Source organism: Lepisosteus oculatus, chromosome 6 (genome assembly GCF_040954835.1).
Source record: "Lepisosteus oculatus isolate fLepOcu1 chromosome 6, fLepOcu1.hap2, whole genome shotgun sequence".
NCBI lineage: Eukaryota > Metazoa > Chordata > Actinopteri > Semionotiformes > Lepisosteidae > Lepisosteus > Lepisosteus oculatus.
Window position 1 is genome coordinate 29,645,998 of NC_090701.1, and position 16,227 is coordinate 29,662,224.

The 16,227-nt window shown below is 39.7% G+C and overlaps 1 protein-coding gene across 23 annotated transcripts in view; it reads left to right on the top strand.

Annotated features, from left to right (window-relative positions):
* Positions 1 to 16,114, top strand: part of obscnb (obscurin, cytoskeletal calmodulin and titin-interacting RhoGEF b) — a 147,478-nt gene extending 131,364 nt beyond the window's left edge. For all 23 annotated transcript variants that reach the window (XM_069191165.1, XM_069191164.1, XM_069191168.1 and 20 more), the window contains 4 exons: positions 616 to 745; positions 1,149 to 1,254; positions 10,093 to 10,135; positions 12,560 to 16,114. In XM_069191165.1, the coding sequence (XP_069047266.1) occupies positions 616 to 745; positions 1,149 to 1,254; positions 10,093 to 10,135; positions 12,560 to 14,018 (1,738 nt within the window). In that variant the 3' untranslated portion in view covers positions 14,019 to 16,114. The remainder of the gene's footprint in view (positions 1 to 615; positions 746 to 1,148; positions 1,255 to 10,092; positions 10,136 to 12,559) is intronic.
* Positions 16,115 to 16,227: the final 113 nt, after the last annotated feature.

The window sequence follows — 16,227 nt, forward strand, 5'->3', positions numbered from 1 at the left end:
CAGCTCAAAGGTCCTTTCACTGATGTCAAATATTTCTGACACTTTGCTCTTCCAAAACACAGCCATTTTTTTAAAATGCTTATAAACACTCCCAGCTTATAAACAGGCTATTTTGAAGAATACCCTATTTCATCCCAAGAACAACACCCAGAGCGGGCCATAAGTCATGTTTTTATAAAAAAAAATCTCAGTAATGACATTAGGCTATTACAGTACATTACCAAAGGTATTTCTAAATGTTTCAATAATGGAATTTAAAAATGAAGTATGAAATAGACTGAAATAATGTGATAATAACCACCAACTGCTGTAGACAAGAAATCTCAAGCATAATGAGAACCATACCCTTCACTCCAACCCTAGGGTTTTATTTTGCAGAAGGCGGCAAGTTCCATCTAAAATAAATAATAAATGTATATCTAAAATAAATAAAAATATGGCTCATTATCCATTTCTGAACTTTAATTTTCCAATCCCTGTATTACAGAGTGACCATGTTTTCTCATGTTCCCATAAGAGTAAAAAGATTAATAATAATTACAATCCCAGAGATGATAATGCTTTGCAGAGTAAGTCCTCTACAGTGACAGTGTCTCTGTGTCACCCTCCTGACAGGTGGACTAAGGATGGCATTCTGCTGACAGACCAGGAGAAGTACCAGACATTCAGTGAGCCACGTAGTGGAGTTGTGGTACTGGTCATCAAGACCCCAGGGGAGAGTGACCTGGGACGATACCAGTGTGAGGTACTGACATCTCTTAGATCCATTATTAGCCATAGATAGTGACTTCAAAGGAGCTTTTCTCTTTATGGGGTGTATTTTTCTTTCAACTTAACAGCTTTTCTCCTCATTCGTGCTAGCGTTTTGGCACAAACATTTAATTCCTTGGAAGCTTTTTGTTTTGTTCTCTTTTTGTTTTCTAAGTGTCTCCCTTGCAATTTTTTCTTTGGTGGCTCTCAAGCCTCTCCATTCCAGTTTAACTTTTCATTCATTTCTCTTCAGATTCTTAACACACGTTTGATACTCATCTCACCTCTAGCACATTACATCTATGCAGATAGCCCTTTGTGATAGAAGCCAAAGCCAGACTGGTGTTTGTATTTGAACTGACGTGTCTGCAGTTAAACCCATTGATCTTGTGTTTCAGCTGAAGAACAGGCTGGGCACTGCGACCTGCGCAGCCGAGCTGTGTCTGCAGTCTGCTGCACTGATGGCCAGCGAGAGGAGGGGGGAGCAGGCCATCTGTATTGAAGGTAGGAGACACTGCTTTCACAGCCTTGTCCTTCTACAGGAGGAGGCTGGAGAGCCTCTGTTTTATTTTACTTTCCACCCGGGTCTTAATAATAATAGATTTTATTTATAAAGTGCCTTTCCAAACCCAGAGACACAAAAGAGTATGATAAAAGTAAAAGAAAAAAATAAACAAGAGCATACAGGTTTATACAGATAGAATGTAGTGCTGTGAAACAATGGCCCTAATAAAAAGGCAAGTTTGCAGTGTGGATTTAAAGAGAGTCAAAGAATTTGTCTCTCATAAGTTCTGAGGAAGGTCATTCCACAGCACTGGAGCAGCAGCAGAAAAGGTATGGTCTCCAAAAGTCCAAGATTTAGTCCTGGATACAGTGAGCAAAGGACCGGTCTTAGCTGAATGGAGCCTATGGGTGGGATTGTAAACATGGAGAAGCTCAGAGGTGTATGATGGAGTCAGATTATTTTAAACCATGAAAGTCAGTAACAAGATCTTATAGTATATCTTATACTGTAGAGACTTAAGTGTAGGAGTGATATACTGCCAAGGTCTGATGTGAATTAGTAGTCTATCTGCAGAGTTTTGAAAATATTGCAATTTGTTGAGAGATGTGTTAGGTAGCCGATAGAGTAAAGAGCTGCAGAAATTGAGCCTTGATGTTATAAATGCATTAATCAAGCACTCTGTGTCAGATAGTGATAGCAATTGCCTAATGTTGGTAATATTTCTTAGGTGAAAAGAAGAAGTCTTACTCAGTTTTTTCACATGGGCTAAGCTAGTTTACTGTGACTGTCAGTCTTTGTTTTCATTGTAACATAATGCCTTATATAATGAAAATGAATATCAAGGTCCTATTTTCAACTTGAACCTGCTTGAAAAATTAGAAGACTATGATTCACTCTAATGCAAAGGATTTTGAAATGGCTTGACAACCTATGTTTGTACTAGAGTAGTGCATTAATATATAGAGATTATGCTCTTCTGCAATTTCTGAGCAGTGTTACTTTTTTATCAGTTATTTTATAAGATCATAATAAACTGACATTATCTAGTTTATAGCCTAGTTCACCTGCAATATAAAAATTGTGATTGCTTGTTTTTTTGTGGAAGACTACCAATGAGAGAGACAAAGATATGATTCAGGGAAGACACACTATCAGTGATAAAAATTGTTTTGGATGAAACAAATAATCTTTGAGCCATTCTGATGTAGGTCAGGATAAAGCTTCTGTAACGACCACTAACCGGCCCAGACCAGCTCCGAAGAGGTCTAATCAGTCCCAGCAACTGGGTGATAATTACAAACGCCGCCGCACGTGTTAATTCTCTTCAGACGTCTTACCGTGCGGCAGGCTGCATTATTTAAGCTGCTCTTACTCGCATATCACTGCTCGGTATTGAGTTCCCTTCCTGTGGCTCTACCTAGCGTTTCTTTCACTTTGCCTTACCGGATTTTCTGACCTCATCGTTTTGCCTTCGGACTACGTTTCTCGTCTTGCCCCGTGGATTGTTTGCGACCTGTGACTATTTTTGGTATCGACCCTGTTGCTCTTGTTCCTACCACGTATCTGTCTCTCGTTCTGGATTGTTCGCCACCAGTGCCGTTTACTGATCTCGACCTACCTTTCGCCTTCGAATTACGACCCAGCTCCTGGATAGCTCTGTCCGCCTACTCACCGCCCCAGGAATCCTGCATCTGCATCGGATCCTATTCATCACAACCCAGCCTTCGTTACAGAATACCGAGCCTACAGTATGGATCCCGCGGATGCACAAGCTCTTTGTTCCCTCCTCCACCAGCACTCCCAAGCTCTAACTCAATTACAGCAGTCGGTTCAACTTCTTACCAATCACGTTGCCTGGCTTTCGTCCCCCACAGTGCCCCCGGCACCTTCAACAGCTCCTCCTGCAGTTTCTTCCGCACAAGCCGCGGCCCCGCCCACCCTTCCCTCAACCTTACCGTTTGTTCTTCCTGAAAAATATGACGGTAATCCTTCTGGTTGCAGAGGCTTCATTACTCAATGTTACCTCTCTTTTCATCTGCATCCGGAGCGTTTTCCTTGCTTAAAGCACCTTTTCAGCACTGCTCCTCTTCTCCGTCACCCGGATCCCTCCCGGCCCTTTGTAGTGGAAGTGGATGCCTCTGCCTATGGGGTTGGGGCAGTCCTCTCCCAGCGTCAGGATGAAGGACAGGTTCTACATCCATGTGCCTTCTTCTCCAAGAAGCTCTCTCCTGCCGAAGTGAATTATGATGTGGGTAATCGCGAGCTCCTTGCAATCAAGCTGGCCCTTGAGGAATGGAGGCACTGGCTGGAAGGGGCTCAGCATCCTTTTGTTATTATCACGGACCACAAGAACTTGGCCTACATTCAATCGGCTAAACGCCTCAATTCTCGTCAAACTCGCTGGTCTCTGTTCTTCTCATGCTTCAACTTCATGATCACCTATACCCCTGGATCTAAGAATGGTAGGGCGGATGCACTTTCCCGGCTTCACGACCCCCCGGATTTGGATTATGCACCCGAACCGATAATTTCAACTGACCGTGTCGTGGCAGCAGTTCGTTGCTCAATTGAGGATCAAGTCAAGCGGGCCATGGACAAGACTACCATCCCGCTCCGTTGCCCCGTGGACAAATTATTTGTGGTGGATGATTTAAGTTCGGTGGTTTTACAGTGGAGCCATGATTCACGGTTCGCAGGCCACCCTGGGGTCAAACGTACGTTGGATCTCCTGAGTAAGGACTTCTGGTGGCCTACCATGAGGGCGGATGTAGCAGAATATATTCGAGCATGTCCTACCTGTGCCAAACCAAGACCCCGCGTGCCAGAAAGATGGGTCTCTTGCACCCCCTCCCGGTCCCCTACCGCCCTTGGTCTCACATAGGGGTGGATTTCATCACGGATCTCCCCAACAGTCAAGGTAATACGGTTATCATGGTGGTCTCGGATCGATTTTCCAAATCAGCTCACTTTGTTCCACTTTCAGCCTTACCCACAGCCCAGGAGATGGCAATGTTGTTTGTCCAGCACATATTTCGTCTACATGGTTTGCCCAGGGATGAGGTCTCGGACAGAGGTCCCCAGTTTATCTCGGCCTTTTGGAAAGCTTTTTGTCAAGCCCTGGGCACTCATGTGTCCTTAACGTCTGGATATCACCCTGAAGCCAACGGGCAAGTGGAGAGAACTAATAAAACACTCCTGGCTTTCCTTAGAGCCTTCACTTCATCTTCCCAAGATGATTGGTCATCTTTACTTCCTTGGGCAGAGTACACTCATAACTCCCTTACATCCTCCTCCACAGGCATCTCCCCCTTCCTTTGCTCCTTAGGCTACCAACCTTCCCTCATCTCTGATGCCCTTCTGGTTACGACAATTCCTTCTCTGAGACAATACATCTCGAAGTTAAGGAGGATCTGGAAGGTGGCTAGAACATCTCTCCTCAAGTCAGCTCGGCTCCAGGCCGCTTTTGCCAACAGACGTCGTAGACCTGCCCCTAGGTTCAGGAAGGGTCAGCTCGTCTGGCTGGCCACAAAGAATTTACCCTTGCGCCTATCCTCCAAGAAGCTAGGTCCCAAGTATATAGGTCCTTTCCGGATCCTCTCTCGAATTACACCGGTCACCTACCGACTAGCGCTCCCCCCCACTTTCAGAATCCATTCTGCCTTCCACGTCTCTCTTCTGAAACCATTGGTGGCCCCTCCTGCTCGTCCTCCACCTCCTCGTACTATTCAGGGGCGTCTGGCGTATACAGTTAATAAGATCCTGGATTCAAGATGGCACCGTAATACAATGCAGTATCTTGTGGATTGGGAAGGGTATGGACCGGAGGACAGATCTTGGGTTCCAGAAGGGGATATTTTCGAACCAGCGCTCATCACTGACTTTCATCGCAATTTTCCCCAGCGACCGTCGGGAGCCGCCCGTGAAGGGGGGGGTACTGTAACGACCACTAACCGGCCCAGACCAGCTCCGAAGAGGTCTAATCAGTCCCAGCAGCTGGGTGATAATTACAAACGCCGCCGCACGTGTTAATTCTCTTCAGACGTCTTACCGTGCGGCAGGCTGCATTATTTAAGCTGCTCTTACTCGCATATCACTGCTCGGTATTGAGTTCCCTTCCTGTGGCTCTACCTAGCGTTTCTTTCACTTTGCCTTACCGGATTTTCTGACCTCATCGTTTTGCCTTCGGACTACGTTTCTCGTCTTGCCCCGTGGATTGTTTGCTACCTGTGACTATTTTTGGTATCGACCCTGTTGCTCTTGTTCCTACCACGTATTTGTCTCTCATTCTGGATTGTTCGCCACCAGCGCCGTTTACTGATCTCGACCTACCTTTCGCCTTCGGATTACGACCCAGCTCCTGGATAGCTCTGTCCGCCTACACACCGCCCCAGGAATCCTGCATCTGCATCGGATCCTATTCATCACAACCCAGCTTTCGTTACAGCTTCACTCACAAGGATCTTTCTTTTGGCAGTATACAGGGAAAACTGACTGTGGAGAGATGCATAGACATTTAATGCTGGTATGGGCTTGAAATGTAATAATTTAAATAGTTTTTAATTAATTGTTATAGCTGAAGCTAGACAATACATGATACACACACTGCTTTTGTTTTGACATTTGTCTACATTTTGGGGAGTTCCTCTCAGTTGGACAGTGACAGCTTTATATTATTACATTTTCCTTAATGAATTAATCTTCAGAGGTAACCTAAGAGACCGGCTGGCCAGGTCTTGAAAATGCTCCACTTTTCTTGTTGGGCATTCATTAGAAAATCAATTCTAAAAATAAGTGTTACTTCTTAGTGTGTGGTCCATGTGTGTTTTGTTGTTATGTTCCACACTAATGACTTTGATTGTTCTCCCTCCCCCATTGGTCCATCATTACACCATTGTTTCCGTATGACATCATCTTCAATTTACTCTCGACCAATCAGAACTCATCTTATTCAGTATGTAACATGGAGGTTTTCAAAAGGAAGAGGCCTTTTGTTTGACTTCGGTCCCACCTGGCTCAGCTTCAGTTTTGTTTCGCTTTTGGTTTTTGCTTCGGCTTCGTTTCACTTCGTGTGTATTCCTATAGCGTCGGCTTTGTTGGTTTGTGTTTGTCTCTGTGTACTTTCATTTGTTTGTGTATTTATCCTTGTTTTGCCATTACCTTGCCCTAACGTGTTATATGTTCAACCTCTGTGTTCTTTTGTACCTGGTTACTTGTCTACTTTTGTTTTCCCTTATTTGTATTCCTAGTTCACTTGTGTGTTTGTGTGAGCTTTTGTTTATAGGGTTAGTTTAGGTTGTCGGGTACATTCTGCACACGTAGGTGATTTTTGTATTAGTAACAATAGTTAGTATGGGTGAGTGCTGTCTGTCTTGTATGGTTTTGGGTAATCAGTGAAGGTTAGCTAGGGTGTTTGAAGACGTTGAAGACCGTGTGTTTCGGGTTTTCTTTTGTAGTTAGGTCAGCTTCCTTCACTTTCTTAGCCAGTTCCATTTTATTTGTTGTTTTCTTTTCTTTGGCACCACTCTAGTTCCCTCTCCCTGTGTGTTATTGTGTCTTATTACGTACCAGTCACTTATTCACCTTAAAATAATCACTTTTTGCACAATCCCTTGTTGTCACGCTTCCTAAGTCCCTCACCAGAACCCACCTGCATGCGAAAATTATCCTAAATGTTACACCCCTTTACCCCTAGACACATGGGGTCGTAACAATAGGTTATGAATAAAAATAAGGATAAGGATATATTCCAACCTGGCTTGTCCCCAGAAGGTAGTAGTCTGCTTAATGATCAAACAAGTTGTATTTGCCATCATGAGATTAATTTGAATGATATGATAAGCACTTTATTAGGGGAGTATTCAGTGCATCCATTTGAACATATAACAGAAACATAATTTGTGTCAACCCAGCTAAAGTTGAAAGTTATATATCAACTGCATAATGTACATAATTGCATATTTTGTGTACTTATCAAGTTAGTGTGACTCTTATGACTCTGCACATTATATGTCTGTGTCTTTACGGTCAGATTTTAATCTGAAACAACTAGGCAGATTTAGTCCTGCAAATGGGCATCAATGTGGCCAGTGCAATGCTTGAACTTGCTTATCTCCATTATTTATTATACCGTCTTTCACACGTATGGTGATCCAAAGCAAGCTTTCACTTTTAAAACACATGGCAATAGAAGGAGGTACTATTATCAGCTTGCAAGTCTCCAGAAATCACTTTCCTTTCATTTGACTTTCTGTTCAATATCACTTTCCATGGTAATTATCTTCATATCAATTCTACTACTTCAATTCAAATGTGGATTTGAGATACATACTGTAAGATAATTGTCTCCATCCTAATTCTTGAAATTGCTTGTTGAATTCCTCAGCTAATTTTGTCAAAGAATTTTCTGGGCAAATCAATTTTTCTTTGTTTCCAGTTTTACTTAGTATTTTATCCGGCATTGGAATGTACTGTAGCGTTTTGTGCTTTTAATTGGATGGATCAACATGCCCAGTTTCAACGCATTCAATCCTCTGATAATATGTGAAAAGTCTCTTTCCTTTCTCTGCAGTTCATACTTCAACTTGTTCAAGTTAAATATTGTCAGATATCAAAAATTTAACTACATGCATTGTCTGAAAGCCGAATGCACACATCAATCTGTAATTTAAAGAAAGTTATTATTCTCTGCATTGGATAGAAAAATCTATGTAGAATATTCCCACTACTTACCTTCTTCACATCAGGATAGACAACCAGCCCAATGGAAGCAGGATTCAAGGTTCAAATCAAGCTGATGAAGTGTTCTTGTTCAATTCAAATGTGCAATTATGACAATGATTTTCATCACAAGTAAAAAGTCTTTAACTTTATTTATCAATCCTTGCTGGTGCGTTATTTATACTGGTATATCTTCTTCAAAGAAACATGCATTAGTATCAAGTATGGTGAAAGCATCATCTGTTGTGACAAGTGTGTTGATGGATTGTTTTTTTTTAGACTGTATCAAATACAAATCAGTGCTTCAGCAGAAGCAGAAGATACACATACTTCCACTTTCATCTTCCACTATTTTGAACAAAAAATGTACTTTCTCATTCTGACATGAAGTACAGTTTCTTTTTGGAAGCACCAGGCCTATGAGTTATTGTTTATGTAATGTAGGAAGATATTTTTAATATTAAAGGAGAGTTCTAGTTATTGGGTCATTTCTAACCAGTTGACATACACTCCAGGTACAATAAACTGCCAAATGCTGAATAGAATCATGAAGAGGAGGTCAGCTCATAACCAGTGAGGTACATGGCATACGGGAGCTTGATGTTATGCCTGTGTTTCATCTGAAACAAAAAGGAAATTGGGGGCTGAGACCAAGTTTGACTGGTTGATCACAATGGTGGTCTAGTTCTTAATAGTAGATAAGTAAGAGTGAAGTAAAAAAAAAAAACACAACAGAAGTGATTAAGCACAAAACTACATAGTTGGTCATATACATGTGAAGGCTGAAAATTAGCCCAATGGCACTCAGATGTAGTAATTGTTCTACAGGTATAAACATGAAAATAATTTTGGTTGAGCTCTAATTCTGCTGTGGTGTTAATAAAGGTTTGTAAGGGGCATTTAAGTCTCTGTAAGATGCCTGAGTCTTCACCAGGGTTTGAGCACATATTGTATCATGATCCCTCTCTTCTATCATTTCACCAGCATCATCCCCACTCTTTAAAGATCACTGCCATCACTCATTTTAATGAGAACCATTAATGCTTGTGACCTGTAACACGCTTTGATACTACATCAGTCGTCTCCAAAACCTGCTTTACCCAGATGCCACTGCTAATAAATGCTAAAAATAAAAGTTGAAATGATCTAAATTAAAGATATCTCACTCACATTCATTACAGTAGTACTTATTAAAACTTAACGGCATGATTAATTAGTTTTTATGTAGTCTCTATAGCTTTTGATTCTGTTCTTAGTCAATAATGTTTATATCACACAAATGCTTGTGAAAAATAGAATATTTAAATATCATTTTAAATAATCCATCTTTTTAAAGTATGCATTAATTGCCTACATAATAAAATACCAATTGATTTAAAATGGTATACACTTTCATACACTTTCTAATATTTCTTCTACAAATCTGGTAACTTGTTGATGAAAGGGCATTTACTTATCTATGTAAGGATGCAATTACCTGGGATCCTGACTTTCTTAGCCATACACAGATTTCCTCTTTTCTTGGTTTTCTATTTAAAATACCCAGTTTCCAAGCTGTTAGAAAGGACTACGGCTTCTACAGTTCATTGTCCTTTTTATCTATAAAGTACACCTAGTGTAGCCTCACATTGTCTCAGTTTTTTAACAAGCTCTGCTTCAGATCACGTACACCATTTCCACACAGCATCTACATCTTATCTACACACACTGAAACCTTGCACTTTATTTTCACTTCATAAGATAACTGGGCTCGTTTAGGGGGTATGAACGGGGTTGTAGATGACTTTGCAAAATCTTAAAAATGCAGGTTTCGGACAACAGCACATGTTACAAACTGAAATGAAAAGCCGTTTTCATTTCATACATGTAATTGTAAAATTCAGCTTTTTTACCTTTCTATGTTTTTTAGCCATTCATAAATGTAGTTTATACATCTTAGAGTCTCTCTTACATATTATATTACTGTATTATATTGTATATATATATATTATATTTTGTTTTCTAAAACAATAAATGTGGCATAAGATTAAGCATTATAACTGGGTCTCAATGGCTATTGGACACATTTCAGCTTTTGGCATTTCTCTAATTCCATGCTTTCCATCCTGTTTTCCTTGTAGTCACAGAGCAGGAGACTAAAGTGCCAAAGAAAACCATCATCATGTAAGTGTTGTTATTTTATCATGTTGGCTGATTCATACTGCATGTTATTCATGCTTCTTCACCACTGCATGCCCAGCTAACTGATGTACTCACAGGTGAAATACTGTAATAATGTGCAGGGAAATAAAAAGTAATGCAAAAGCGAAATAAAAAAAAACTTCAAAGTGTAGAAAATGTCAATCCTGTATTCACACAAAAAAATGTAGCATTTTCCAAAACTCTTTCCTCCAGTTGATGGAAAGGAGAAACTAAACAGGATTCTGAAAACATTGATGCCAAGTGTAAAAGAAAAAAATATCTAAAATTAGATAATTTGAAAGAGTATGCTCATTGAAATGAAAACAAAATGTCGGAAATCAAGAGTAAAAGGCAGTATTCTGAAATCTTCACTCTTCTGCTATAAAACAATTTCAAGCAGGTACATCTGAAGATGTTCCTCAAGCCTGGCAATACATTTCAAGCTTTCCATACTTTAGAGCAATGGACATGTGGACATCTAGAACAGAGCAGAACAAACTGCAGCAATTTTAATCCATTCCATTGTAGAATTCTGTTAGAACAATCAGATTAATTTTTTATTTAATTATTACCAGCACAGTGATTAGCATTGCTACCTGGTTGAGGCCCTTGGTTCAATTCCAACCTGGGGTGCTATCTGTGTGGAGTTTGCATGTTCTCACCATGTTCACAAGGGCACTCTTCTGGGTGCTCCAGTGTCCTCCCACACTCCATAGAACCAGGTTCAATATAGGAGTGAAGGTGCTGGTAATGCTGAAGTACTGCAGTGGGACAAATTGCAAGGGCTGTATGTTGAGTAGTAGGCCTGGCAGGACTATGTCTAACATTTGTCTTGAAAGAGGATTTGTTTTCCTGTGTCTGGTGCACCTCTGCTTTTCCCTTAACATTTCCTGATGGTATTTTGTATGCCTCCTGTGTCAGAAAAGCTTGATCTATCAAATTACAGAACACAGGAGTATTAGTAAACAATTTGATTATTGTGTCCATTAGTATTTTGGTTTCTATGTTGTTTTTTTCCTGAAAAGGACAATTTTGTTTCTTTCAAAACTCATTTCAAATCAACTTTCTCTTTTGTTTTTTCTAGTTCTTGTCATATAGAATGAATTACCATGGAAATAAAAATTATTTGGCATAGATTTTATATACAGTATATATTATTTATAAATTATAATAAAAGATCCTAAAGCTGCTGTGTTCAAGCTCAAAATACCATCCTGATATCTACTAATGTTTCAGTGCTTCCAATGGACATCAGGAGGAAGACATTCTTTCAAAGCTTTCACTGCAAACCATTATCACTATTTAATCAAATATATTTTAACTTAATTTCGGACTTCCATGATTGTCCATCATTAAAAATGCTAACAGTTTTCTGTTCATTAAAAACTATAAAGATGAATGGCAGTCAATTGCAAGAAAGATGAGATGATGAAAAGAGGGACTGATAAGCAAGCAAAAGCAATTCATTTCTACCTCAGCTTTTGGTTATTCATTTCAGTGCTGGATGAATTTTTACTGGCTCACCCAGTACCCTCTTTACTGGCTCACATTGCAAATTAGGTGACAGAGTAGTAGATTAAGTACAGTAAACCTGTATTGACCTTATATTTCCAGTGCTGACTTAGTTTGTTATGTGTCAAACTAAGGTGTGTGTTTGATATTCGAGTGCCACAAGCTCTTAATTTTCACGTTGAATTGTAGATTCCACAGTTGCACAACATAGAAAGACATAATCTTGAAATGTGTACATACAGAAACCTTCAGGGAGCCTCTTACATCTCATGATCATTCAGACTTGAAAGATATGTTGTTTTTTTTGTCTCTGTAGCATATAGGTAATTACTATTGTGGAAGTCATGTAATTCTGGTAACATTATTCTTTTTTTTACACAAACACAAACAGCTGTACAGTAAAGTTAAGTTAAGGTTATAAAGTTTTGATAAAGCATTTCAGTTGGTTGTGTTCATATATACTTTACCTAATATAATACATTTAAAATTCTGCAACTAAATCTTCATAGCTAACATATTAACCCTCTTTTAAATATGTAAAAATCATCCCATGTAGCACGTTAATGTTTTACTGTCTTAGTATCTTGAACCATTTGTTTAAGCTTCAGTAGTGTATCAATCAAGTTATTTTAGCAATGTGTTGTTTAGAAGATACTTCTGTCTTTTTTAAAACACTTATTTTTACTGCACTTGAGTGTAACGTTTACTTGTGTGTTCAAAAAGAGCTTTTTTCCTTGTATGACAACACATGTGGATTGCTGTTCTTTGTGCGAGTTCAACGTGTGGCCAAGGTCACGCAAACTAACATCCAACTTACCTGCTGGCATGTATGGCTGCAGTTTGGATCCTTGAAAATGTCTTTTACTTAAAACTTTCTGCATTATCCATCATCAGAGAAGAAACTATAACCACAGTGGTGAAGACTCCCAGACTGAAACGCCGTATGTCTCCTGGACTGTCTCCCTCACGGGTTCTCCGGTCTGAGGTGTCGACTCCAGAGCCCACCCCAGGCACCAAGCCCAAGAGACCTGCAACACGGTCCCAACCAGAAATGGCCAAGAGGCCAGTTATCCCTACTCTCGTTGTTACGGAACACGAGGGAGCTTTGGCTACATCAGTGAAAGGAGAATCCAAGACTGAAGACCAAAAGTCTAAGTGGATTGAGGTAGAGGAGATCATTGAGTACAAAGTGAAGAAATCACCCAAGCTTCCCAGGAAGAGAGGAGCTTCTCCAGGCAAATCTGAGAAAGAGCAAACTGAAACAGTCTTTACTTTTCCTGGTCCTCAGCCCAAGAGATCTCCCAGAGATGATCCTAATGCCAACAACTCAAACAACAAGCTGGTAGAACAGCAAGGCCCCTCTCTGCCGGAGGACAGCCTCCCTGATCTCAATATTCAGCCACTTCCTTGGGAAGATGGACAAGATGGGGCTTCAGCAGATGGAGAAGCGACCACCCCTATTGCAGTATCTTCAAGGGCTGCTTCACAGCCTCACTGCGATACTTCTGAGGGAAACGGAGATGTCGTCACAACAGGGGTAACGACCAGCATTCAGTTGAAAGATGGTACATCCCCCATGGTAGCTCAGGTTGGACAAACTCTTGTCTTTAGTTTTGAAACACCAGAGTCCGGCCATGATGAGTCATCTCTGGAAATGGCAAAGGGAGATTCTGCGGAAAAAGACCCCTCTGTTGATCAATGTCAGGAGGAGTCGCCTAATGAGGAAACCATCATTGTTGAAGAACCAGAGGAAGAAGGAGATACCTTGGCAAACAGAGACATCAAGGTCTTGACCCAAGATGGGAGAATACTAACGTTGGAAGATCTTGAAGATTATGTCCCAGAAGAAGGAGAAACCTATGGATGCGAGGATATTGATCAGTCATCTGGAGGAGATGCTGATAAACCCTGTGAGATATCTGTCCTTCAGAGGGAGATCAATGAGCCCACCATTGGAAAACCTGTTCTGCTCAATGTAGGACGACCCATTGTTTCAAATCCCCAGCCCAGTTTATTCACACGCTTCAAGGAGCATCTTTCCAGTAGCTTTTTCATGTCCGCAAGCCACATGCCTGAAGCTCAGTCCAGTGGGGTGCCAGGGGTGTCAGTGCATGTGACTGGAACATGTACAGACACTGTTACACAGTCAGCAGGGGCTGCTGCTCCTCCAGAGAGCCAACATACATTTGAAGTTAAACCTTCATACTGTATGGAGGTTCAGCGATGCCGCGACAATGGGCAGCAGAGCTTCAAAACAGAAGTTTCTGCACGAACATTCAGCTACCAAACAGTGGGAGAGCCAGTCACTCTTCAGATCAGCAAGAAGGACAAATACCAACACTCAAACCCATGAGTCAAAAAGTGTCATTGTAAACGAGTACCATTTGCTTTAAATTGTTTCCAGGAAAACTATAATGTCAATGAGAAAGTGACCTAAAAAAGCCCTTTTAGTCTTAAATGGGAACATTTCTGAAAATTCTTAAATGTAAACCTATATAGGTATGGCATTTATGAAAATGGCAGATCATTCCATATTGATGTACTGAAGATAAGATATTAACATTGACAGGCTCTCCTGCTTTTTCAAATGCAAGATTCAGGAGCAAGAGTCTGATGACTATTTTTGAAAAACACATTATAAAGAAAAGCAGATATTGGAGTTTATTAATCAAGCAATAAGCAAATATCCAAGATGCCATAGCTGTTGGCTGTCTTGAAAGCAATATTTAACCGTGAGACTTTATTATGTTGTGTTATTCTAGCTTATTTCCCAAATGTACAACACAATGGGCGAATTGTATTCAGGTGACTTTCAAATGCTAATTTAAACCCTTTGTTTGTTCAGCCAAGCTGTACAGACAGTTGTGTCACAGGGATTGAATTTTTGTTGTGTTCTACACCTTGTGTTCTACATCATGTCAGCCACTGGATTCTGGTGATATTTTGTCACACTAAAATCAACTTGTTAAATCTACATGAGTGGCATTTAGAGGGTTAAAAGATACAAATAGGACTCCTTTCAATTCTGAAGGAACTGAATAGTCAATCAAGAAAAAAAATGCAAGAGTTTCCTGCATGTTCCTTCAAAGAATGGAAAGTCTTGAATTCTAGAAGATATTTTCTTAGAAAATATAAGGGCTGTCAGAAGTAAATAAAACATTGATTCAGTAGATTTGATAAATAAGAATGGTCTTCAGTTTAAATTATTTTATGTGTGTAATTTTGTGTGATTTTATTTAATTTTTTCTGTAAAGCTCTAATAAAAAAAGAAGATATGCATATGCACATTCATCTGGAGAGCGTTGGAGATTGTTAACTGTAAATAAAAAATATTTGCTTTGAACATGGATTTGAGGCCAAAGGAAATAATGTATTTCACTCCACAAAATAATGTGAAAACAAAATAAAACAATCATGTTCAAACATAAATAACAGCTTGAAGTACTTAAACCTATGTGCATACAAGGATTTTATAGCTGGATGGGAAATTACCAAGATGCCAAACTAAATGCAAAATACTACCAACATTAGTTGAAGGGCAGCTTGTTCCTCTTAACACAGTTTAATTGATGCTGATACTGAACACTAATACCTCTGTCATTAGTTTGCTACAGATTCAGATTGAGAACATATTATATTAAACTACATAGTGCTTAATGGCTTTGTATGTGAAACAGCACATATTGGGATGTTAACAATTTGTTAACATTGTGTACTTAACCCGCTTAGGGTAGGTACATGCTAATTGTAAGCATTTTGAGTACTTTTGTTCCTGGTCAAAGTCTTGCTTGGATTTTAAGATTTTTGAATGCTTGTGATGTCTGTGTAATGAAGTCCAAAAGTTTAAGCTAAATAATGTTTTGTTTCAGACATTTCTATTGTGCGTTTTTTAGTTGTTTGTTTAATGAAAGAGGAAGTAAAGTATAAGTGGAATAGGAAGTCTGAGAGATTTCTGTTCTACACATTGCAGTTCCTTCTGTACTATCATCCTTTTTATAGCAATATCTATTTTAAAGAAGTAAATACAGTCCTGTGGAAGAAAAAAAAAAACATCAACCACTGTCACCGGTTCTCTGATTCTGTTCGAAACTGTAGCCATACATAAGAACACATGCTGATCAGATTCACTGCTGTGATAGCATGCTTTGGACAATACTGTTACCAATGGATCCATTGTAGTTTGTATCCAATAGACTCAGATGACTAATGCAAGAATGGTTGTGAAGATGTTTGTTTTTATTTGAGTTGTATCCCTATCCAAAAAAACGTAACAGACCAGCTGAAGAAAAAAGTACAACTGTAACTGGCATCCTAGGTGAATGTAACATGTGAAGCCTTAATTATTGACCGTGTAGTTTTGTTTGAAGTATTTCAGTTTTCTTTCCATTTCCAGGAGTGTGTCAGATACAGGATTTTAAAAGTAGAAGAAATAAATTTCTTGCATCTAAATGACAGCTTGTGAACCTCTTTTCTTGTTTAACACCATGAATTGAGTCAAGGTGACCAACAAAATAGGTAACAATAATCAGATATTGCCTTTACTATACAACTGTGTAACATTT